The sequence below is a fragment of the Solenopsis invicta genome, chromosome 16, assembly GCF_016802725.1.
Source record: "Solenopsis invicta isolate M01_SB chromosome 16, UNIL_Sinv_3.0, whole genome shotgun sequence".
NCBI classification, from domain to species: Eukaryota; Metazoa; Arthropoda; class Insecta; order Hymenoptera; family Formicidae; genus Solenopsis; species Solenopsis invicta.
Genome location: NC_052679.1, coordinates 16612935 through 16639865, shown reverse-complemented (window position 1 = coordinate 16639865; position 26931 = coordinate 16612935). Strand labels below are relative to the sequence as shown.

General features: G+C 42.8%; 1 protein-coding gene across 2 annotated transcripts in view; it reads right to left on the bottom strand.

Moving 5' to 3' along the window:
• The window catches only part of LOC105203085 (tachykinin-like peptides receptor 99D), an 85396-nt gene that overhangs the window by 21135 nt on the left and 37330 nt on the right, over window positions 1-26931 (bottom strand). The window contains exon 2 of one of the 2 annotated variants that reach the window (XM_026133709.2): window positions 17314-20707. In XM_026133709.2, the coding sequence (XP_025989494.1) occupies window positions 17314-17765 (452 nt within the window). In that variant the 5' untranslated portion in view covers window positions 17766-20707. Of the gene's footprint in view, window positions 1-17313; window positions 20708-26931 lie in introns of those variants that run through there. The other variant, XM_026133710.2, reaches the window with a different exon arrangement.

Genomic DNA, 26931 nt, shown 5'->3' with positions numbered 1-26931 from the left:
TAGATAGGTGCATACGTGCACTTGCAATTCGCCGGAACGCGCGTCGCCAAAGGCAAGAGAGAAACAGACAGACAGAGAGAGAGAGAGAGAGAGAGAGAGAGGAGTAGAGAGAAAGAGAAAGAAATAGAGAACACTCGAAGCAGAATCTCGCTCTCTAAGCTCCAGTTTCTAGCGCAGCGAGGGTCATTAAACATCAAGGAAATATCCTTGACGTTTCTCAACGTGCCTTTTGCTTCCTCCCCTTAAATGTTAATCCAGAGATGAACGTGGTTGTAATGCGTACATGAACGTACGAATTCCGAATTCCAGGCTCTCGGGAGTTGCGCGCTCGGTCCATGTGTGTGGCAGACCGCCGGAGGTTTCATTTAACGCTCATGTTTTAACCGCGCGAGCTGATACCGATGTTCTAATTTAAAGACGTAATATATGTTTACGATAAAACGCGAAATTGGACTCTTAAGACGGAAACGCGCGACTCATCACGTGATCATTATTATCACTTAAGATTTTATTTCGCGCTGTTTATTTTTACAATTTTAAATTAACTCTGTCTATTTTCCCTATGTATTCGTAAATTTACAAGCGTTAAATTTGACGTAATTGGGAAACTCGTTGAAATTTTAATATGAAAGCAAGCGATTGATGAGAAAAGTTGCTGCTTTTTTGTTGATTATCTTTCAGGCATTAATTTGTAACGCGTGTACGTAACGCTGAAGATCAACGAGAATTTTGCAAAAGTAGATAGAATGAAACTATTTGGAGACTGGCGTGCAAAAAGAATTTTGGTTCTCATGAATTATTCACAAAGTCGGGTTGCAACTACATTTTTAATGCTTTTACCGGTAACCGCCAACCTGTTTCGCATTCGTCTCGAATAAAATTGCCTTTTACCTTTTGCAAAGTCATACCTTTCCCGGTACGACGACATAGTAATCATCTCGAAAGTAGGAATTGAGAAAAGGCTTGACCTCCTTGCGTCCGATTTATACGCTGACTCGTACTACTTGCAATCCACTATGGCTTCCCTTCAGCTAGTTTTAACCTAAGAAGGCTGCACATTTTCGCATATGTGCTAGGTCTCCCAGATACACTTGCATATTTTTACATGCAACTTTAATAAAAGTGCACATTTCTTAGACTGCTTTAGAAAAATTTAGTAGAATTTTTTAATAGTATGCCAGACGTGTAGAATTATCGTTAAAAATTCTAAAAATTTATTACTAGACGTACATAAACGTTTAAGAAAGATGATTTTTTTTAGGTCATTTTTACATTTTTTAAAAATAACTTGAAAATTGTAAAATATAGAAACTGTAAAACTGTAAAATACAGAATGTTAATTTCGCAAAATTGTAAATTTCCAAGATATTAGAAACTTAAAATTTATTGGGTCAAATTTGATACATATATTGAGAAAAAAAGTTGGTGACTAAATTCAATTCATTTGCGAAAATTTTCAACTGCAAAAATTTTTTCAGTTCAAGTATTTATGTGTTTGACCTAAACGCATAAAATACTTGAACTGAAGAAATTCAATCAAGTTGAAAAAAGTAAATTTAATCGAGTTGACAAATTAACAACTTTTTTTTCCTCAGTGTTTCAGTGAACGAAGATATTTTGACACGATGTAGTAACAATACAGTTTATCTCTCGAGTATTTAATCGTTCCGTTTTATGCAACTGCGCACATTTCCGTACAATATAGATCGAAGGACGCCTTTTCGACGATTGTCAGATATCTCTTAAAGCTTCGTGTTGAATTTTAACAAGTCTCACGGACCTTTATTGGAGGTTGCACAAAATACATGTTCCTTGAAAGAGAGATGGCCGTCATGCGTTGCACGTTTTCCGAACGTGGGAAAGATTTATAGGGCTACAAAAATTCCCGAGGGTTCATCTTCCGTCGGAGGAAGATCAGCCTTCGGAAAGGAAGATGTGGGTACGAATTGCACCACTATGTTTTTCCGAAACTTGAGAAAGGTTTCGAAGATCCAGACTCATGACTCTCCGAACCTTTATTGCATCGTCACGATAATAAATTACGGAGAATATTAACCGGCATCCCCTTTCGAGATAAACTTGTAAGATACGTGAGAGTTTCGCCGAGCAAATTAGTGGCCGCGAGATTAATGCGATTCCGTACACTTTTCCACGTGCGATATCGCTATGAATTTTGCAGTTTCATCGTTACTTTAGAAATAAGCCGCGGGATACGGTTTGCATTTTCCCTTTTACTTCGCCGTTTGAGACGTGGCACGCGTAAATCCGTCAAAGAAAGTTCTTTCAGCGCGAGAGCGCGACGGTGCTGCTCAAATATAATTTGAAATGCAAATCGACTATAAGCGGAGAGTATGAATTCCCAACTAGATTATTCGTTCTTCTTCTTTTTTCGGACGTGTGTAAAATTACATCATTACCTATGTGCGTTGATACAATTTATCAGAGCGCTTGCTTAACATCGCAATAAATGGTGGATTTCTGAGATTTACCCTCGGATTTATGTAAATTTGTTTCTCTTCGCGGAAATTTATTTTTCTTCTCTTCAGTTTTGCAAGCGCGTTGAACATTTTGAGGCTCGAATACAGGAACTTAATTGATAGGGCGAGATTTGCATTACACGCAGCATTGAATTTGGCCTTATTAGATTTGCGCTTCACTAATCATCCATTATTCTCGCCGGCGGACGGCGCGGTGCTTTCTTGTGGCGCGATCATGAATTACGTTTTACAGCGGCCCTTAATCCCTCGGCTGCTCACGGCTGCTTCGCCTCGATGCAATGCATATTTTATCAAGCCACGTCACGCCCGACGTGAATCCCTCGTTACCGTAATCCGTCGCGATGAACGTTCATCCCGGCCGAACTGACCGACGCAGATTATCCCGTTGAGAACGTTCGGGCCAAGTTGTCGGTTCTTGCGTCCGTTGCGCGATTGCCTGCAGGCCACGAGGCAATTTCTTGCCGCTTCGCCATTGCTGTACCATCCTTTTTTCCATTCGGAGTGCCATGCCGCCGCCCGCCGCGCGTCTCATCGCTCCGTCTCCGATTATAATTGTAATTCGCATTGTACTATAATTCGCGTTGCTATCGACGAACAAGTTGGCGTCGCGCTGCACACACGCTTCGTTGTCGGACTGTCGACGTTCGGGAAGCCGAGGGTTCAGCGCGTCGTCGAAGCGACCACGATAGCGTCCGCTCCCATCGTCGGATTGTTATTATTGGCGAAGGGAGGACGTTGATCGATGACGCGATTCACCATCTCGCCCTCGTGCACTATCAGGTCGGTCGATGTTTAACCCAGCGCGGCGCCAACGTTGACGTGTCCGGGTCTCGGCGTTGGCGTTGTAATTGTAGCTCGCGCAATTGTAGTCCACGCTGACGTTCGACCTGGCGGTATTCCAAAACGCCCAGGCACCGGCCGAACAGATGACGACGGCTGCTCCCTTGGCGCGCGCGAACGTTTCCTGTTTCCTGTTTGCGCGCCTACGGGATCATAATTCGCTTTGTAACCGACGTTCGCGGATTAGCCTTTTGATTCGGATTACGGGCAGTGGATACGCGCTGCCGACGACCGGGATATTGTACACGGAAAGGCTGGACAGCGGCGACGCTAAAAGCGTCCGCCCCCGAGGCCCCAGAGGTATCGCGCGTCACGGTCGAATGCGCGTTCAGGAAATTGACGCCCGCGTCTCCGTTTACCTCCCGTGCGATGGCTCGTGGATGTTTGCGCTCGGTGGATGTTTCGAGACCGGCATCCGGTCGAGCGACGCTCTCGACGTTCGAATCGAACGCGGATTCATCAACGGCACGGCGGCGGGATACGTCGAGCGTAATACGAGTAGCGTTCGATTCGCACTCCCATCGCTGACATCGTGATCGACGCTCGAATCGGCATTCTCTTTAAGACGAGACACTTTACTTTCTCTCGAATTCTCCCGTATCCCATCGAGATTGATCGATTCCCGTGCGACGGCATCGGAATTCTAATTAGCCCTCCAATCGTTGCTGGACGGGCCGTCGGTATTTTGATTAAAATTCGTTGTGCGTTTGCGTTCCGCCGCTGTTTATTTGCGTCATTTATGCTGGTCGATGACGTAAAACGTACGATCGATAAAAAGTTAATGCGTCAATCTTTTTGCGGATCATTTGAATATCGAATCAAACTGAGAAGGCAACTGTTGAAAGTTTTTCGATGCTCGCGCCGATCGACGTTTCAATCGCGTTGTTCATGTTTTTCGATGCATCTGTTGCATCGCAATGCAACGGTTAACGCGTTACGCATTATTAATGTGCGGCAGATGACAAATCAGGACGGAATAAGTTGTTGCGAATTGTTTAGCCGCCGCAACAGGTTGCGACTCAACAGGTTCGGTCGCTTTCGCCTTCGAGCGTCTGCTCAGACACCGCCAATGCGTAGTCGGGTTTCGTTTAATCTGATTTTCCGCTCGAGGATCAGGTGTGAACGTCCTGAAATCGTTACTCAGAGTCGTCGCTTGCGGTTCCGCAAGAATCTGTCGTCGCTGCGCAACTTCACACGGGATTTGGTCTACGCGTGGTTTCTTGGACTCGAGCATGTGAAACTTTTCACGTTTTGTACATGTATAATCTTTCTTCTACCGATGCAATATCGATAACGAGTATGAGGAATGCCATTACCGTTATTTTTTTTAATAACAATTTGTAATAATAATATTACAATTTTTTATAACGATTATGGTAAAGCCATGGTTGGAACAGTCAGTTACGTAACGTTATGTTAATTACTTATGTTAACTATTTTTTTTTTTTTAATGTGTCACACGTAATAGTAAAGTGTTATTTATCAAAAGTGACTGTACCAACTCTGACCTTATCGTTATGAAAAATTATAATATTATTATTATCAAATTATTATAAAAAAGTAATGATATTACTCGTCCCTCGTCCTTCTCTGTTTGTTACACTGAAAAAAATTGTTAATTTGATTAAATTTTTCAATTTGATTAAATTTTTTCTAGTTCAAGTATTTATATATTTGTCTTAAATACATAAAATACTTGAACTTTAGTTTAAGCATTTATATATTTAATTTAGCTACACGTACATTTAACTTAAATACATACTTGTAATGAAGAAATTTAATCAAGTTGAAAAATTTAGTCAAGTTATCAATTTCTTTTTCTCAATGTAGCATTGCGTAAGTACCATACTCTTTACCATTTTATTTGTTACTCATTGAAAAAAATAATTTGTTGATTGACTCGTTACTGAGTTACTTTTTTTAATGAAAAATTATGTTATTGTCTAATCGTTATATTATTATAAAAAAATTAAAAGCAATGATGGTTTGTTACTTGTAACGTGTTACTTTCCAAGAATTCTTGTTAACATTGCTCTGACAGAAAAAAATATATACATGTATGAAACGTGAAAAGTTTCACGTGAAATTACATGATCGATCTCCTTGTAAGGATCATCGCGCGTAGTTAACACGCGAGTGTCTTGATAAGCTGATGTCTCTATTCCTGTTGATATTGCGCCGAGCATTCGCAGTTTTCGTTATGTTTCGTTCATGTCAAACGGCAAAATTTACTATGTCATTTCCAAACCGTATCGATGACGTGCGCGACGTTTTGATTGACGTCAACATTTGCGTTGCGGTTACTGGACGTTTGCGTGTTGATCGGAGCTGCAGGCTATCGGCGTATACGCCGCACGGCATACAACGTCCCCTTTAACGGTTTCTCCGGAAAGTTTTGTTTCCGGACGAATGACTGACGTAGAGGCGAATGATTGCACGGCCCGCGGTTACTGTTGTTTCGCAATTCCAAGGTGATATTGGCATTCGCGTTGGCAGGCAGCCGCGGCTGTATCCCACGGCGAAATCGACGTCCGCGGTTCCGATTTTAAATTCGACTTCCTTCCGCGTTTCGTCGTCAATTTTATTGGCCGCCGTTATATCTCCGGCAGGCCAAAACGCAATGCGATGCGATGCACAAGTAATTCTCCCAGTTTCCCCAGCAACTCACCGGCTGAGAAGCAACTGAAGTTGGAAGCTTAAGTGATTCGTTCCCGATTGAATCGCGAGCTGCGAGCTCTCGCGAAACGCTCATGTTCCGTGGATACGATCGCTATTAACGTCGGTATTTAAAGCGGCATTCACGTTCGCGTTATAACCACCGTCGGGACTTACCTCCTTTCCCGAGAATAACAATTTTATCGTAGCGTCTGACAATTCCGCGTATCCTGCCGACAAAGACGACGAGGCGATTGAATTTTCCGCATTTACGCGCGCGGTCGATCCGATACTGTCGCTGAAATTGTAGTTCACGCTTGTTATACCCGATATATTGTTGCCCCCCCGTTGCTTGTCGAATCGTTCGAAGATCCGTCCGAAGCTGCGTTTGATCGGTGCTTCTCGCGTTCAACGAGGCGAGCTTTATCGCGTCTTTGACTACGCGCTGATCCTCGTTCATATTTTCCACGAGAGTGCTCGTAAGCTCGCTTCATTACTCGACAGATCCGTGTCGACTCGCGCAGCGGAATCCCGCTTCTCGAACTCGTCTCGGTACTTCCTTCGTTCCGCGATCCGTTAGAAGATGGTTTTATTATTAAACGGTTCAATATTCTATCCGTTTGGCCTACCGCAGATGGTGAAATCTAGCTCGCACATCTTTTCCAGAAAATCATTCGACGTTTCGTAATCCGTGTTATCTCCGTGTAAATTAAACAGCTTCCACGATAAATGTGTATACTCTTAATCATGTACCGCGTAGTACCTCTAAAGTTATGTATCTTTTAGATAATAGAATGTATTTCTAAACGGAGATGACAATTCGAGTTATACACTAACAGGAGTTATATTGTTTTTTTCCATGTCTGTCTTAATTAATTGTGATATAAACTGTTTATTTTTTTATAATAAATTTATGTTATAAAATTATTATAAAATTATTGCGCTGGTGATAGTATAAATAGACAATAAATGACAAGTTTATTAATTGAAAAAAGTAGTATGTAATGTAAGAAATTTGAGAGTGAGAGAGAGAGAGAGAGAGAGAGAGAGAGAGAGAGAGAGATTTAGAAGTCCGGATTTAAATCTCATTAAGTTAAATGTATTTAAAAATGTATATTTTAAAAAACAATATAAATACATAATATTAAATTAATTTAAATAATTTTAAGTAAAATTATAATATACTCTTAAAAAAAATTTCTAAAATTTTTATATTGAAAATATGAAAATAATTTTTTGGAATAGAAAACTACTGTTTTTGAAGACATTTTTAATGATACTTGCTTCCTATTATTCTTATCAATTTTTGGCAGACTTCTTATTAACCAAGTTTGATTAAAGCATACAATTATTACGTGCTTGTACGTTGTGTAATTTATTTTTTTTTTTAAAGCTAAGGAAATACGATAATTTGCATTACGCTTTTTTTTCAAAGATCTCAAAATTGTTAAAATTGGAAGGATGGCAGTCTTAGACAATAATAACAATCGACCAAGATAGTCGATGTCATTACGGAAATAATATTCGGGCCCGATTGCGAGAGACTGCCGGAAAACGTTCCGAGAAACGAGCGATTATGAGTGAATAAAAAAGCAAATCGCGTCGCGCGGGCATTTCTTTTCCCCCCATCCCTCACGCCATTTCGAGTGTCGTCGCGTTGTTATTTAAACTTGATTGTTATGATCGCGCGTCCCACACGGACACACCCTGAAGTCCGCTTCGCATTACGGTACGAGCGCGTCGCAAAAAAGAGTGTAAACAGCATAAGCATTTCCGATCGAAGCATCCCGATTATTTACCGTGTCAAGAAAAGCTGCATCAATCAACAAGATATTTGTAGATCAGATTTTTTAACTATGCGATTTTTTGTACACTTATCGATGTGTGTATTTATCGATGCGGAGCGTGCGACTAATCGATTTTGTTGTTAAACAGTTGGTAACATTGGGTCACCAGTCACCCCCGAGTGCCGGCACGGAAGCGTCCGACATCCATTATTGATCGCGGATCGAGAAGATAATTCGTCGATAGGAGGTTCGAGCGGCCCCAGGAACGAGCCCAAGGATCTTCCCAAGGATGCTCCGATGCCGCAGAAGTGATCGCGGACGACGCTCGCGCCCTGGTGAAACAAAACGAGCGTCGCGGAATGCCGCGTTTCGGGAATTGCGTCGCAAGCGTCAAGTCGTGTGCGGAGACGTGTTTCGGCGGATAAAAGACGAAAAGGACGCGTGTCGAAGGAGCGTGGCGAAAAATACGTATCGGAAGCACGAAAGGTAAGAGAGGTAGTGTGATGGAAAGTCCTTGGAAATGTCTCTAACGGAGTAACGAGTTGGCGAAAATTTCGCGGTGCCTCCGCTACGCGCGGCGAGTAGTAATGGCGTGCTGTGGGGGGGGGGGGGGCATCTTTTCGCCCGATTTCCAAGAATCTTCCGATGCCGTGGAAGTGGTCGCGGACGGCAATCGCGTCCTCGTGAAACGAAACGGACGTCGTGGAGTGCCGCGTTTCGGCGGGAAGTGTTGTGTGTGTAAGACGACGAATGTGAAGTGTTTCGGTACGTAGGAAAGAAAGGACGCGTGTCGAAGGTGCGTGGCGAAAAGTACTTATCGAAAGCACGAAGTGAGGAAGGTGACGTGTGATGAAAAGTACTTGGAAGTGCCTGAATAACGACTTTGAGAAAATTCTAAGATGTCTACGTGGACGCGCGGCGAGCAGTAATGGGAGCTGACGAGGGGAGCAACGTATTTTTTTTCCAGCTTCCGGACGTGATCGTCGAAAGGTAAGTCGTAATATAAAGTATATCTACTTTAATATAAAAATTCCTCGCAATTTACGGCGAATAAGATAAATTGAAGAAGATTAGAAGTCAGGTAAAATTACGGGTAGCATTTTTTTTTTAAATCTTGGGATAATGTGAACTTGGCGAATTTTTACTTTTAGTAAAATTTGATTAAATTTAATAAAATGTAATTAAATTATTTTGTTATATAAAATAATTTTACTATATTTAAATTTTATTAAAATTCTTTAAAAGAAAATTTTTTTTGAGAAAATATAAAAATTTTAAAAATTTTCTTAAGAATTAAAAAAAAAATTTTTTTTTAGATTTTTAGTAAAATTTAAAATCATTTTATATAACAAAGTAGTTTAGTTATATTTTTTTAGAAAATTAAAAAATTTTTTTTACATCCCAGCAGCGCGCGCGAGAAAATGAAGTATAGTGGTTTCGTTACTGATCGAAAATTTGTGCCTATTTTTTTTTTTTTCATTTCTCTTTACTTTTTCAAAAAAATATTGAATGTAAAATGTACATAATAGATCTCAAATCATAAAAGAAGGTGATCGTTTACGCGAAAGAATTGGGTGATTACTATTTTTAAAATTTGGTTAAATTTTAATAAAATGTAATTAAATTATTTTATTATATGAAATAATTTTACTAAAATTCTTAAAAAACATTTTTTTTTAATTATAAAAATTTTCTCAAAAATTTTTTTTTATTTTTTTATTTTTTTAGAATTTTAGTAAAATTTAAAATTATTTTATATAAGAAAGTAGTTTAGTTATATTTTTTTAGAAAATTAAACAAATTTTTTTACATTTTAACAGCGCGCGCGAGAAAATGGAGTATAGTGGTTTCGTTACTGATCCGTGCTTATTTTTTTTTCATTTATCTTTATTTTTTTTTAAATATTGAATGTAAAATGTACATAACAGATCTTAAATCATAGAAGAAGGTGATCGTTTACGTGAAAGAATTAGGTAGTTGCTATTTTTGGATCAAGAGTGTAGCTGGATATCCAGCCGAGATTTCATAATCTAATACGAAGAGTGTCAAAAATTGCCGCCGGCGGAAACCCATCCCCCATCAATTTACTCGCGAATAGTTGAACATGGCGCAGCGATGTCGACGGGTCTGGGATATAGATCGATTTGCAAACTTGTCGGTCTCTTCCATAGAACAACGCTCGCGGACAAACCAACTTTTCGCTATAAACAATCCAGTAACGAGAGACCCGGTATTCTCCTATAAGCTGCATCGTCGAGTATCGTTTGGCAGTTGTCTGCGTATCGTGATTGCGCTTCTGATACGAGCAAAACCAACGTAATAGAACTACGAAGCATTGCGGGATAAACTCCTTGATTATCAATGCATGAAGATGTATAACGTTCGGTATCAATTCGCAGTGAAGTTTCGACAACCGCTCGAAGAGAGTTCGTCGATAGTTAGATATTGCTCGATGTCAGCCAGTTCCAATGGCGTGTTTCTAGTAGAGATAAATGTGATAAATAAATTTGAAATCCACAATTATATTCTTCGATAGAGGAGGAGAATCTCACGCGAAGGAGCATGACGGTGATAAGAGGATAAAAAAGTATTTCTAAAAAAATATTAGCTTAATTCGTGTCTTTGATTAAGAGACGTTTTCTTGTCAAAATTTCAAGTTTCCTCGAACATCACTTCGTTAGTCATTTTGTTGGTGCCGGATGATCGTTAGCAGCGTCTCGTTGTAACGATCGTTAAAATTTTGAGGCGACAGCACTCGAGGCGACGGAACTCGATGCGATTCCTCAGTCAGATCCTCGTTCTCTTCGTGCTAGGCTGCATTTCGCTGCAGACTTTCGTCGTTTAAAAGCGACCCGGATTGCCGTAATCGATTCGCGCGTTCCAGTGACAATCCCTGCGCGAGGGTGTATAGGATTTGCGCTTTGATCGGTTGAGGAAATTGAATCGCGGTCCGTCGCCGTCGTTTTGGAAAAAGAGCTCGCCGATCTGGTCGGTTAAGTTCCGACTTGGACGAAGTTGGGTTCGCCGTCGTTGAAGAACTCTCGATTGCACTCGATGTCTTTTCCACGTCGTCCGATAACGGCCGTGAAGACTAAACGTCACTCGACACCTCTGTCTTCGGCATAGCCGCTATCGAACCCGAGTTTGACCTTTCAAACGTTTGATCGGAAAAGCTGGTATTGTTGAATCCTCGATGGCTACTCGAATCGTAAATGCATACGACATGCGGTTCGCTTGTATCGCCTTTGCAATCGCTGCTTGAATTTCCGTTCGAAGAACGTCACGATATTTTTAGACATCATCATCGAGTTTTCACTTTACGCGTAGTAGGATGTCACGTTTGCCAACCCGCATAGTCATTCGAGCCGATAGATCGTAGCTATATCAGCCGTAAATTTTTCACTCGGCGAACACATTGATCACGGGCTCATTGAACAGGCGTGCCGCTACCGACTGTCAGGCGTTATATTATTTCGCGCTGGAAACATGGATTTGTACACTAAATTCACGATTGTCGTCATCGATCATTTTGTCCTAAATTAAGGATGAAACTTGTGGAAGATTCACTTTATTTACTTTTTTCATTTTCTAGATTTTTGATTCACTACTTTCCGTTGATTAAGCTTTCTGCTTTAACGATAATATCTATTGACAGACCAATGAAAAATGGCATTTTATCTTTACATGCGCTGTGAGTAAAAGTATTTGGAATTTGTGATTATAGCTGGATTGTAAAAGAATTATGGATCGAAGCTCCTTTTTATAGTTATTACTGCTATAACGTTAATAACAATAACTTTGTTTATAGTCTTACCAATTATGAAAAAATTTTATTACAAGTTAATTTCAAATATTAATATAATAAAATGACAAAATCTATATGGATAAAATATGGTGAAAATAAAATAAACATTTTTATATATAATAGTATAAATGCAATCATAAATATAGTGAACATGATTTATTATTTTTTAAACTTGCGTTTACTATTTAGGTAGTAATAATAACTGATAACTATAATTTACATGAATTAAAATAATTATAAAAATATAATTGGCACAAAAAATGACTAAATTATAGTTAAATTAATGGTAATTGCAATCATTTCTTCTCAATATAAGTATCTCGAGACCGATAACTTTTTCACTTATTTAAAGTGGTTCGAAAAATCTCCAAAAATTCACGAATTTACTTTCTGAAACAAATGTTTGCACTTTTTATTTTTGAAAAAAAATGTAGTGTAATTTAAAATCTTATTTAATTACCGTTGAAATTTCGAGAAAACTTCTATGAATAGAAATCGCTTGGACATAAAAGAAATACTCGTGTTTGTAAGGCAAAGGTTAAGAGCATACTACATGATAGACGGTTAATCAATAACGACGATAAGAATTAATAACTGATAGAATTTTGAGGTCAATAATTTACAAAATTAATAAAATTGATGGATGTTACAAACAACTGATAGAATATTAAGATTAATAACTCTGATGAATTTTTTTTTCACGACGATGAGTATCGGTAACAGAGTATCTTGCAATCGAGATCGAAAATTGCATTGCTCTGCATCGGAATCCATCGCTCAACGCGAATTTATATCGTCCGCCTAGCGTGGAGCAATCTGCCACGCGTCACCAATAAGCACCGCTTTTATCGACGCATCGATGACGGTATTAGCTGCGCTATATTTCGGCCTTTAATTGAGTCATTTTTATCGACCACTCCCGTGCATCGCTCAGTGATCCCCAGAGCGATATTTCAGGATTTATTTGCTTTCGCTACCGAGATACTTTCCCGTCATTTCTCGGAAACGTAAACGTCCTGACCGATCCGTATAAACTGCCGCAGACCGTTTACGCCTCATTGAGTTCTCATTGAATTTCTAATATGGAGGATCCACTTGTGGAGTAAGACCGCATTATTTTCGCTGCCGCCTCGGACAAACGTTATTCTCGAGTCGAAGGGGAATACTTTTCCCTTCGGGTAGCGCGTTTCTTATTTTATCGCGTGGCAAAGCGAATCCTCTACGGCGCTCCGTTCGCAAGTATGACCCGCGACGCGCGACGGTGGTAGTGCGCCCGTTGCGCGGCATTGTTTCAACGCGACTCTCATTTGAATTGGTATCGGAAGCATGTACGTGACATACCGCGCAAGGAGCTAACTGCACTACGTCGCCGTCGTCGTCGTGCTGCGTGCATTTCCCATGCGAATAATGGATGCCAAACATACGCAGAGACGTTATAATGACGTCAACATCGGGAAATGCGCATTCTTCAAGCGCGGATATATATTCTGTACAGTTTCGTGCATTATTCTGTACAGTTTCCTGCGAATATCAAGTGTTGTCGAATAACAGAATCCTATTTCCAGACGCGAAGTCTTCGAGATAGTGCATTTCTCCTCTCTCTCTCTCTCTCTCTCTCTCTCTCTCTCTCTGTTTCTTTGACGCCACATTTCTCTTTAAGAATGCAATTACCTCGTGTGCACACCAGTTTACTATATGCGTTGGTGTATATCGTATTCATCGTCCATTTAACGTCTTGAACTTCTCTGATAATTAGGTCACAATTAATCTTTAATTTCATCGTTACAATATTCAACAAATTTTTTTTTTTCAATCTCATCGAGCCTTAATTAAAATATTAATCATTAACATTCTATAAAAATGAGCAGATGAGATTTCGCTGCGATATGTGTTAAAATAAGGTGACTAGCGATACTTGAACATTTCAATAGGACTCTTATTATACAACGTAGACACTTTCTTGCTCGGTATAACGCGCGTCAAGCGTGGGTGTATTTTTGTCCGTAGAAAATTGAATGCCAGCACATTTTAACGGACTAAGACCTATACGCGCGAGAGAATTGCGACCAATGCTGAAAAGGTACGAGCGAGAAAGAACTAGGAGAGAAAAAGAGAGCTTTCTTGAATAAAGAGAACTACGAAGGATCTTAAGCATTTTCTCGATGACAACGTTTTGAAATAAATATCGCTACGAATCCTTGCAATATTTTTGCTGACGAATTTACGAATTGAGCGATAGAGGAAAATTCGTTCCTCGAAGCCTTTAGAAGAAAAATGATATGAAAAATCAATTACATATTCAGTTTCCGTTTGTCTGTGAACGGAACATCCGATACACTCTATTATCAAAAAATTTGAAAGTAAATGTTCCATAGGGAGATTCGTAAAAATCAAAATGTGCATAATTCTCGGGGCGTACAATCGCATTTTAACGAGCTCCGGCTCCAGTTCACCTAGGATCCTAAATTCTGGATTAAGCAAAAAGACACGGCAATTATACGCGATTAATATTTCAGCTCTTAATGCGACCTACCGCCCGACGAAGCACACGGACGAGAATTATTTCCCGGTTTCCACATTCTGCATTAACCGCAGGAACCTAATTAGTTCGTTACACATTCGTCGCGGCCTACATCAAGTGTCTCGTGAAATAATTTGCGACTCCCTTCGGAGAATCATTCTTACTGGGATTTTTCTCTTATTTTCATAACGATATTTTACGGTGTCCTCCGCGAGCTAGTCGCTCTCTCGGGAAGGCGTTTTCCCCGCCGCGATAGAAGTACCCGCTGCGCGAGAATATTTCAAGCGACGACATAAATGATTCTTTACTTTGCGCCGCGGTAATTATCTATCTTCTTTCCGACGCGCGGATGAAAGGAAACTTTGCCGAGCTTCTTCCTCTCGCGATCGCCTTTTCCTTGGCCTCTTAAGCTCGACCTTCTCCTGACAATACTTCGTATTGACAGGCTAACGTGCCCTCACACCAGCAAATAGTGATAACAGCAATATCTTTGGGTTATCGAACGAGGGGGGAGGAGGGGAATTAACCGACGATCCAATCTCCAAGTTTTTTTTTTCTATCTATAGATAACGTCTGTTCCAGACGCGACCGATTTTACGAGGTGTGAGCGATAAAATCGCGTGAAAATTCATTTGGAATGGATTTGAATCCGCGCTCACACCGTAACGCGATCTCACTTCAGTGTGCGCGATTTGCATCTGTCGTGCGCGATATGATGAATTCCTCGGAATACATTTTCGTCGTTACACTCTGCATTCGTTGTCTGCGCGTCGATTAAGTTTCCCTTCGGATCCATTCAATTTCATCGCATTTATAGAAGCTCGTTGCAGCAACGTATAAAGCTCTGCTGTAATACATTTAATGATCTAGATAAAAGCCTCCGCAGTGAAAATCGATTGGGATGGTATCCGAGTGGGCTACAATGACCGTTCTATTACAACGGGTGCAATGCTTACATTCTGATGGCGCTCTCTGTCTCTCTCTCTCTCTCCTTTCTCTCTTTCTCTCTCTCTCTCTCTCTCTCCGTCCTCTCTCTCTCTCTCTCTCTCTCTTCCTCTCTATTTTCTTCATGCCGCAGTGTATTGAGGTCTCAGATTCCCGCGCTCGCGATAACGCACATTATCGTCTACCGGGGAATGTCGTGGCCGATTGAGTGCAATGCTCCATTGGCGTTTCTCGCGGATGAAACGTCACTTGGATATTGCCTCTGCATCGATGTCGCTCGCGGAATGTCGGGCCTCTTGACGTCGTGCGGGCTATAATATGCGTAACATTTGCACTACTATCCCCCGGTGTATCGCAACTGAAAATTAATTCCCCGCGATATATATAAATCTATCGGCACGTGACGTTCGTGGTTATCGACGATTGCCACCGGCGCCGATGGACGACCCTCCCTCCCGCGTTCTATTCCCGACGAGTAAAAACGAATTTCACGATTTACGACCTGAGCGCCTTCCGATATCATGTAGCATCTGTTGCCGACATCGGGCGATCGAAATTTTTATCGCTCTTCGCGTTTTTTTTTTTATTTTATTTTATTGCCAATTTCCCTCCAAAATGTCTAAATCTTTGAGGAGTACATCGTCAGTTTAGGGTGACTTGGGGACGTATAAAGAAGCATTGGATATTTCTTGGGGGACAGGCCTTTAATCATTCTACGCTTCTCTTGGCTTTGGATGTTGTCCTGGAATAATGGCCTTTCTTCTGGAGCACAATTGAGAAGAAACGAGCATACGCTCCTTCAACTCGAAGAAAGTAACGTTTCTGACTAGACGTTTTCTGTATTCAGTCTCTTTCAGACTTTAGTTCCTTGAGGCAATCATTCGCCTCGCTGGACAGGCCACGATCTTAGCGTAATCGGCTTTGAGTTGGGTTGTTTGGTTTGAAAAGTGACTGAGTCTTTAATCGAGATTTATGAGAATTTAAGTGGTTGCTTTCGGAATGTTATAAGTGCAATCGCCTTGCTTCTGACGATACCTTTAGAGTTTGAGATTTCCTGTATCAATTTAATCAATTATCTTGGATGAAGTGGCTCTCCTTCCTTTAATCATAGGCATTACTTTTTTTTTCAATCTGATTAATGAGCTGTAGTTGAATTAAATGAAGAGAATAATTGGGCCTGCACTGATAATAAAATGAATGGCGAATTATGCATGCCGTGGAGAGCATAGTTCTGAATGGTGTTCGTTCAAGAGGAAAGTCGCTTTGGAAAATTAAACCGACATTTTCAAACTCGCTGATTGAATTGCACTTTTCCGATATTTCCACGCAAAAAAACCCGCCTCTGTTCTATTTGCCCATTTCTTCGCGCTCACATTTCCCCTATCGAACAGTTCGTTACAGGAAAACTGATAATATAGTCGGTACAGTCGTGCAATATGTGCTGTTATATAAAAAAATTCGATATTAAACATTCTTCAGCCCGATAAAGTGATAATAATCTCGGTAAAATATCATTAGCAAATTTAAAAAAAAAAACGGGAGGCGACTTTAAAACTTTTCCAATACGCGCGTTTACACACGCAAAAAAAATCCGTTGACGATAATTTGATCAGGTTCGCAAATAAAGAAGTTGAGATTTGTTTAACTATGTAATTGGATCTTGGCGACGAAGTTCCACCTTGTCTAATCGCGGGACAGGTGACGCTGGAGCGTGAATGTTTATCTTTCTCGTTTTTCTTGGCTAACTTTCGACGTCAGATTGATCTGCTCCGTTAGCCTGAGACCCGCTTCCGTTTCGCCGTTGACCCTTCTAAACGCAATGTCGCATATGACACACCCACGCTGTATCTACTTCAACAAACCGGGATCTCTCTAGATAAACAGGAGGAAATGTATTTTCGCAAGACCGGACATCAATCTAAGTGGGGTTTCAGCATGAGCGTTCGCACACTAAAAGCGAGGAAGAAGAAAGGGCTCGCGCGAGAGTTAGAGGGTCACTATCTTCGAGATTATTGATTGTTTGATATATCTAAGGATCACGACGATGACTCGCGCTTAAGCAGGACGATTAGCGTTGACGGATATATCCCCCGCTCGCGATAGCATCGCACCTCGTACAATAGCGAAGGGAGAGCCTAAGCGCGACATTGTCCTAATATTGACTACCACGACTAAAGACACCGCACTGTCTTGCGATTCACTTTCAAGAGCATATTATTCCAAACAAAAAAAGATATAAGAAGGAATAAAGGAACTTCTTACCGGTCGATAGATATCGCCATTAACGTGAAGACGCTGGCGCATATCGTGAGAACCGCGATGAACTGGGAGATCTTGCAGTAGAGCGTTCCGAAAGGCCAGTGGCTGTTGAGCATGTAGGTGTAGTTGAAGGTGACGTTCAAGGTCGACACCATGGCGTCCGCGATGCTGAGGTTCACCAGGAAGTAGTTGGTGACGGTGCGCATCCGCCTGTGCGCCAGCACGATCCATATCACTATTAGATTGCCGCCGGTCGCCACGGTGATCATGCCCGCGAACAGGAGCGTCCAGATCATCTGCCGCCACCACGGAAGCACGAATTGATTCCGCGGCTCCAGATCCGTGTAGTTGGTGCCGTTGTGATGCCAGGTGTCATTGTCGTACCACAGCGTCGTTGTCACGTTCCAGAGGTGAGACGTCAAGTTGTACGTCGTCAAGTCGTCGAGGCTCTGCATCACGGATAAAGGCGTTCTCTCGCCGCGTTGATTTACCTCGAGCTGCAGACGAGCGAAAGGGGCCGTCGCTGTTTTTCACTCTGCTCACCACCTCTGTTCAACCACCGCCTCCGCTCCGCCTTCCCGTTTGCAATTTTGCGTCTTACGGTGTCCTTCTTATCTTGCCTTAAAGAAGCGCGCTATGCTCTCGCCCGGAGCATGCAATCTTCATTTTCTCGTTTACGGTTTTGTTATTCGCTATTTTTTTTCTTCTCCGAGATGCGTCGAGAGTTTTTTGACAACTGAGTTTTGATAATTTTCAACATAAATTGCGATGTCAAGTTCGGGGCATCCGATCGTTCGTCGGATTACGCGTCCGCATCAGTTCATCTTTTTCAAAAGCCGATTATTTTTGGTGCCCGCCTCGTTATTTGAAGGGCAGAAATTCGGCGTGGGTAGAAACTAGGCGGGGGTTATCGTCTTTCAGGGTAAATAACTTGCATATTCCCGTCGACCGCGCATACCAGCCGACCAAGTTGGGCGAACTTTCACGAGCATGTCGACGTAACGCCAGGGGATGACTTGCGTCGCACTTGTTCTCGCGCGGTAAAAAGTCACGTTACAATCGAGGCATCGTCACAACGCTCGTGTTTTCCGCATCGACTTTCCGTCGTTGCGGGATGGGTTTTCGATTCGTGATCGAGGAACCGAGGAACATCCATCGGTCGTATTCGCGCGCCGCTGTCGCTGCGCGTAAATTCCGCTTCACGCTCGCTCGATTTGTGAGGTTGAGTCTCTCGCGATGAGAGAGAGAAAGAGAGAGAGAGAGAGAGAGAGAGAAAGAGAGAGCGCGCGGCTACCGGCGTCGAAAGCACAAGCTTTTAATCCCGACGTGTCGCATCGCGTCGAATCGCGCTCTTTTTCCGTTCGGCCGATCTTAATTGGAAAAATCTCAGCGGCGGCGCGTGGGACGAATCGATTGTCGGTGAACAACTGGACACGCGCGCCCTTCGTTCAGGATTCACACAGTCGCTTGATTATGGAAATCGTTAATTCGAGCCCCTTCGAGCCGACCGCGTCATAATGACCGTACTTTCATGCGACGGAACATTTCATTAGTTCCGGCGCCGCGCCGCGCCGCTGGCACGTCCGTCCGATGGTATCGGTTCGATCACTCTATATGCCCTCGCCGATTAAACCGCGGGCTAACGTTGCGGCTCTCGACTCGGCGGCTCCAGAGCTCCAGCACTTGCGTTTCACGCACGAGCGCTCTCCGCAGAATCCGATCGCGTCCCAAACCGCCAATCGGCTGCCGCCGGATGAGGTTCCATTGTCCTCGCGGCTTACTCGCCGCAGATGAGTGCGCCTTTTTTTTCGCACCTCCGATATTCGAAGCTTCGATGTAACCAATTCTTCTCCGCGGACGTAGTAGTCGCCGTCGCCGCGCTGGGTTTTCGTATATCGGCTCTCCTCTTTTTGTACAGTCGGGCGAGATCAAGAATGACGATCACGCTAATCTCTCGGTTAAAGGGAAAGACCGATGGTCTATAAGAGAGAGTTTTGCGTTTAATCTTTCCGCCGTTGCTGCCCGGCCGCGTGTCGTTTAACGATTACTAAAACGTCGTTGATGCTTCGTCGTGAAATTCGCTCGTCTCGCTTTACGACAAGGCGGTTTTTGCACATTAGCTTCTCACCCGAGAGGTATCGAGAGTAGACGAATGCCCCGCCGCCTCCACGGAATTCACGAGCGTGTTTCGTTGTTTCGCGTTGCGAAACTTGCCCCGGAAGGAAAGTTCCGTTCGTTCCTGTCGTACGGTGAGAACTTCTGGAGGGAATCGAGATTTTGCGATTATTTCTGTCAAACTGCCATTTCCGCATTGCCCGCTCATTACTCAGCGCTCTTTTCCGCTACATTGTACCGAGTGTTGTACTAATTAGGTCAGCTAACCTTTCTTATCACGTTTCGCGCAAATGGAAAAGTTGGGTTTTACGCCGACCCTTTACGATTTCGTATGCTTTACGGCCGATTACGTGGGCGGGGAGAGCTTTCGCATCACGTCGCTAATAAAATCTTCCAGCGGCGGGAAATCCGCGTTATCGTCGCCTTCTCTTCGCCGGATCACGTGCGGTGCAAGGGTACGCACACCTTGCCGCCAGCTTCGCCGGCTCAATTAAACGTTGACGGTATTCGGAATTGAATCTTTGTTTAGGCGCTCACGGAATACTCGCGATGTCGCTGGCACTCCAGCGTTCGACGTTGCATTATATCAGTCGCCGTTTCCGTCGTCCGACGCGCTCTTAGAATTCTTAAATGCGTCGAATTCGCGCATTCTTCTTCATTAGCGTCACCATCCTTCGCAATCCTCTCCTGATGTTATTAGAAGACGATTTTGTAGCGTACCGCGATTATCGGAATAGCGGAGGTAGAACCGGTCCCGTTCGTAGCTGCGAGCGCTTTAAACGAGAGAGAGAGAGAGAGAGAGAGAGAGAGAGAGAGAAAGATTAAAGGAACGTGGCGAGAGGTGGATCGCGAAGCTCTTCCAGAAAGTTCCCGGACCGTCGCGCCGGAAGAAAGTTCGTTCCGCGCGCTCGCAAGCCCGATATGAAAGTTCCTCGAGAACAACGCGTAACTGGTCCCGGGATGTATAATCCGTGACAACTTGGAGGAAAGTCCACCCTTTGAGAGTGTCCGACGGAAAGTTTCCACGAGAAATTGTTGTCGATGAGACGAGGAGAAAGATGAGGTCCTTCTTCCGTTAGCCGGCCGACGTTGGAAAAATGTCACTCAGAGGCCGGACATTCTCGTGGAGAGTAAGAATTTACGTCGCGGCGTCTATTTCAAGCACGAGAGCCTTGTTGGTATTCTTATCTCCCTCGCAGAATTCCGCATTCATTCGGAGCCCTCGTGCGACGCATCCTTCTGTTGACGAATTTCTCCGCTGCGACCCCATCTACGCCTCGATCTGGAAAATACATTACGAGGGTGAGATCATTCTTTAAGTTCGAACCGAGTGGTGCTCGCGCGGAAATGTGAACGTGAGATCGTGAATTATCATGCGATTTGTCCGCGCAGCGTCGGTCGGAAACGTTTCGGTCTGCACGTGGGCGAAAAGCTCGGAAAACGTGAATGTACGGCGCGGCGGATGAAATCCATGAAATTTCATCTGTCTCGTTCGGGATGGTGACAAAAAAGGAAGTATGGCTCGAGAGGCACGTTCGCAGAAGGGCGCAGAAGAACAAACGTACTGATTACAAGAGAGAGAGAGAGAGAGAGCCGTTGAATTTCCTAAAGGAATTTAATTATAAAACCGGTATACCGCGGTGATCGCCTCGATTAAGATGTCCGAGTGGATTGCAGTGCGTTTCGTGTACCTCCAGACAATTATTCTACGCGATTAATATTTTCCTTTCCACTCAATCGTTGAGTTATCGTTTAATCGATTCCCCACTGAACAAAATCGTCAGCGACTACCTGCTAGCGCAAAGATTATTTTGCTGGATAACTCCCTCGTGTAAAACAATACTTGTTTATAACAATCGTCTTCATCGCGCGGCATTTGGGTTAGATATCGTCGCCGCTTTACCGCCACGTATATCGCGCAACGTCCGTTTAATTTTCCTTTGTCTAACGGCGGGATATCATTTGCTTAATTGCGCCGTAGAACCGTGTTATTCTTTCCATTATTCGCGTTATCTACGGTAAGCTCTTTGCACACCGTTAACATGGGATATTACCGAGCGAGAAAAATAGAAACGGCCATTTCCTTCTTCTGATGGGATAATAAGCTGACGGTAACAATAATTGGTATTATTCTAAAAGAATATTTTTCCCCTCTCGGCACGCGATACACATTTGCGCTATATATCCTCTTATACATCTCTGTCGAGTGCCGAGTGATTTGCGATAACGTGCAACTGTCGTGAAACGAACGATCTGCGCGGATGTTAGAATCGAGATTGTTTTCGCTTACAACAGCACGATACCTCGTGATGGTCTCAAATAAATGTTTATTCGCATTGTTTGCTCACGAAATGCGCTTTTCTGCACGATACTTATACCGCGCGGTTCGATCTAACAACGTGACCCCGTTCTGGTATTATATGTCGTTAACATGCGCGCAAAAAACGGTTGTTATCGGGAATGGCGGCGCGGCGTCTCGTGGAAAAATGAACTTGATCTGAAAGAACAACAATTTTCCCGAACGGAGAGAAGAAAAAAAAAAAGGAAAATAATCGGGCCGCCATAAATAGCTTCATTGTCGCAATCGTGTACGGAGCCGCGAGATTAACTGCGAAATTATGCGAATGGCCTTTTTGCCTATACACGCGTACATTTGAATAACGTCGCGCTATATAAATTGCAAGCCGTTCTACCGTTGGCAACAATTACTTCAGGTTGTTATAGCGTAGAATGGAAATCAGAGTTTATGCCGCCTGCCTACAAATGAACAACGGATTAAAGTAACACCCGCTACAAAGGCACATCGTTATTCGCATTATCGCACGCACCAAATGTATACTGAAATACGCTGGTCGTATTTTCATATGTTTTTTGTTTCTTTTTCTTTTTTTTTTTTTTTTTTTTACATTCCCTTAATCCCTTTTAGTAATTTGCGGATTATTCGTGTGTTCCACGTGTATTTGACCAATAATTTTTTTTTTTTTCTCTTTCATATTCGGTAACTGTTGCATGCTTACACTCTGATATTTTATATTCTACGTGGCTCAGTATTAATCGGGATTAATTGGCCGGATACCGTGTTCTCCGTTCGCCCGTTGTCGCATCGTTTACGCAAACCGCTCAATAACGCGGCTAATTCGCCGGCGAGTTCTTAAACTATGCCTGCACCATCACGATTGCTGCGGTATGCACCCGCGACTATTCTCCGATTGCACGCGTTATTCCGCGATGGGATGAGTAGCGAGTGAAATGGAGCAATTAACGCTCGAATATTGTTCCTGAATCTGAAAATAGCTAACGATCGATATAACGGGGGTGTCGGCGAGGCGAAGGGAGCGCGTTCGACGAAGGGCGTCGTGACGTTTGTGGCATTCGTGACGCTGTATGTGACTTCATGTTCCCGTAACAGCCGCAAACTAGCCGCACGGAGATCCCCTCTCTCGACTTTAGGCGCTTAGTGAATTACTAGCCCGGATTGAAACTCGAATTGTTCCCTAGACTGTAAAATTGCATTTACGCAATTGCCCTAATTTGCGCGGACCGTGTGTCCGCGCGAGAGCATAGTTAACTGCAGATTATCTTTATTCGCCACACGGTAGAAGTAGTTTGCATTGCCTTGTGGCATCCTAAAAGCATTGCTTGCATTTATCTCCATTTCCATTTGGAATGCACGCTTATGCAGTTCTTGAATTGATATATCTTTATATGGAAATTCCGGAACGTTGAAGATTCAAAGAGAGAGACTCTGTTCAGATGACCGGTAAAGAAATCGGTTTTGCGTTTTCCCATTGGGCCAAACACGACTCGTCCGTATCTCATCGTCGATAAAAATTTTATTCGTCAAGGTGATGCTCTCGAATGCGATATGCTCGTACGTGTGTTCGACGAAAATGCCGTTGCGCACTAGCGGTCACCGCAGTCGAACAAGAGTGGAATTTATACGTAGTGTTGCCAGATAACGCGCGATAACCAACGAACGAGCGCGAACGGATACCGAGGCGTGGAAATTGAACGCGCGAACTTCCACGCCGTTGTTAAGGCGGGGAAGGAAAATGGGTTTGCAGCCGCCGCCGAAAACGAGTTCAATTGCTTTTATAGGATGCGGTCTGCTCCCAGAGTCGTACGCGCCGGTACGGTGTCGCGAAGTATGCAAATTGTGAATCACTCTGGACCGCATAACTGGTCGCGCCCCTGCACAGAGAGAGAGCCTTTTGCTCTTCTTGCACCGGAAGAGAGCCAATATTCTGCAATTGCACGAACAAGCGTGTGTCCCGCCGTTCGTTTTGGAATCGATCGTTCGGAAGATGCGATCTTGATGGATTCTGGGGGAAAAGGATCCTGAGCGGGAAAGAGCTTTTATCTTGATCATAATTTTTATCGGACTCTTGCTGCGTGTTACACCGTTTCGAAACGTGCGACAATTTGAGGATAATGACACTTGAAACGCCGAGAACAATTGAATAGATAATGTGGGATAGGTAAAGAGATTAAGAGGTTTTTTTTTAAGTATAATCATATTTTTTTACGCTGGCAGTTTTTTTTTATTCTACTTTGAATTCGATGGGAACCCGGGGAGATCGATACATGTACAATGATGATAGTAATAATATTTTCGCGATGGTTTCCAAATAATCTTTCAAAATACACGCGGTCGTCGAGAAATATCGGAAATCTTTTGTTAGAAAAACAACAACGAACAAGTTTCGGGAATGATTGGGAGTAATAAAGTCTAAAGATAAATCTCGATTGGTTATTTAACTTCCAAGGACTTTGACTGGTTTGTTTCTTGCTGAACATAGCTGTCGCGCGATCCCTTCGCCGCTTCTTCATCCCCCTCGTAGTTTTGATATTCCCATTGTTTTTCGAAGGACGCTGGACAAGGTCGAAATTTATTTGACACATACACAGAGCTTTTGGAGAGATATCGTCAGAAACGTCGCTGAAATGTAGCGCAGAGGTCCTTTTGTAACGTGACACAAAACAAACCGCGAGCTGTCTCAAGTTTCCGCATTCAGTTCTGTATACGCGCGAATTTCTATCAAGCTTTCGCTAAATTTCTACCGAACGTAGTCATTCCTTCGTTCCTCCATTTTCTTTCGCAGAAAGGAACAGCGGACTACGCGTATAAATTTAAATGCTTTCTCGCGTAACACCGGCTGGCTCGCATAAATGCACAAGGACTAATGAGTAAGCTACTTATATTTGTCTGCAAGTTTCATAATCTCGTAATAGCGAGGCTAAGAGGCTCTACCCAGAAGGAACTCTTGCTTTGAGTATAGTTCCGTCATTACTTAATTATAAGTCGCGGGAAAAAGTTTTTTTTTGCAGAACGGAAGAAAAACGGTAATTTACTGTAAAATAAACTCCGCGGTGGCTCTCACTTATATATCTTCGCTTAATTCGCTACGCGTGTTTATTCGAGAAGAACACGTATGTCTCTGTAGATAAGGTAACGAAAGTTGACTTGGCGTTCGTTTTAGATCTTCGACATGTCGAAGTGAGCCGCGATACAACGAAAGCTCGGTAAGACAATGCGGGACAGAGTAATCAACCAATCGAAAATACGATAAACTTCGCGTTAACCAGAGTGGCACGTGAGATAGACGACTATTCTCGCAACACGACACACGGTGCCGAGGTTATCCAGGAGTCAGCAGACCGTTTGTTAAACTTTACCTACGTGCACGATATCTCGCAGTTGTGCTCACGACCCGTATATTTGCTTCGCCTTTCTTCCTTTTTCCTCTCCACTTGCGTCTGACTTTAAGTTGCATTCAGCTAGCGCACACTTTATTACTCAAAGCGTTCATTTGCACCTCTTCAAGATAACGGTGGCAAATTCAAAAGAATTACAGACTGCAATTTGAACAAATTTGTAATATAATATATTTATGCGAAAATTTCGCGAGCACGGTGAGAAAGGTTTTGCTCAACTATCTACAAATTTTGCTAGATATAGATCTGATAATAATTTTGTTGAGCCGTTAGAGCCGTTATGAAAGCCGCTCAAGCATGATAATTAATGCTGCAGCCACTTTGAGCGTCGTACATAATTATTTTGAGGATCCAACAAAATTATCTTCACATCTACGTGTAGCTAAATTTTTACATACTTCAACAAAATCATTCTTTTTGCGTCGTATATTTCTTTTGACCGAATAAAATTACAGTTTCGATGGCACAAATTTTTTTCTCGCAAATGCAATTACTATTGCGATAAGATGAAATTAATATCATTATGCAATTATTATTATAATAGGATGAAATTAATATAAATATGCAAATTCACCATTGCGTACACATTTAATTGACCAAATAAAATTACCGTTTTGATGGCACAAATTTTTTTCTCGCAAATGCAATTACTAGTGTGATAAGATGAAATTAATATTAATATGCAAATTCACCATTGCGTACACATTTAATTTTGTCACACTTGGACCTGCATGCAGTCTTTATGATGAAGTAAAAGATTGCCGACGTGGAACATTTACATTTCCACGTCTTTGAATGCGTATTACTCTTTTGACCTCTTTTTCCTTTGCTTTGCGTTTGACTGTTCTCGCCTACATTTCGAGTGTCATTACCCTAAAATTGTCAGAAATTTCAAGATAGGAGGGGGGGTTTTCGATAAAAATCGTATAAAACTCGTAGTAAAGGAGACCAATAAAAATTACGGTCAGAATAAAAGTCCTAATGATCGGCAAAGTTTTACGAACGTTTCGTATTCCAATGCTCCAATGACAATGATGTAACAATCCGTCTATCTATTGGATTGGCAAAATTAAAATGCGCTTCTGTCCTATCGCGCTGTTATTGATCGATGGAAATTGAGGAAACGGACTGGTAAATATAGAGATTGATGTATGATTTCTGTAAGATAAGGGAACGCAATTCTGCAAGCTCAACAAGCATTCTATTTGACGTCTATCCTTTCTCGGGCATCAAAGACGCGTGCTACAATAAGATGAGTGTTGTGTGCTCCAGTTGCAAGACGGGCGCGCATTAACAATGGACGCACTCCGCTCGATGGGAAAAGCCGTCCATCCATCTGGATGCCATAAAATGCGACTCCATCTACCGCGCTTCGCCTTCTTTTTTCGGGCGACGCGACAGCGTCCCCGGCCGTCCGCTTGCGCCCTTAGAAACGGAACTAATGGCATCCGACGGAAAATGGTCCTTCTGCTAGTGCGCGTCGGAAGAGCCTTCCCGACGTGAGAAATCTTATATCTCCGACGTCGTCGCCGTTCGTTATGAATACGACGGCTTCTCATGCGTGTCTCGGTGCGCGCGAGCACTTCGAACTATCAGAACCGCAAGCGGTCGCGCGCTTTCTCTCTCTCTCTTTCTCTCTCTCTCTCTCCGATCGATAAGTCGTCACTTGCAACCGCGACAACTTGCCAGGCACTTGCAGACTGCCCGACCGCATTCTTCGCCATGGAATTGAAATTCTCGGGGCGTCCTTAGAAATGTCGGCCAGCGCGATCGCGAGCCGACCCGCCTCGA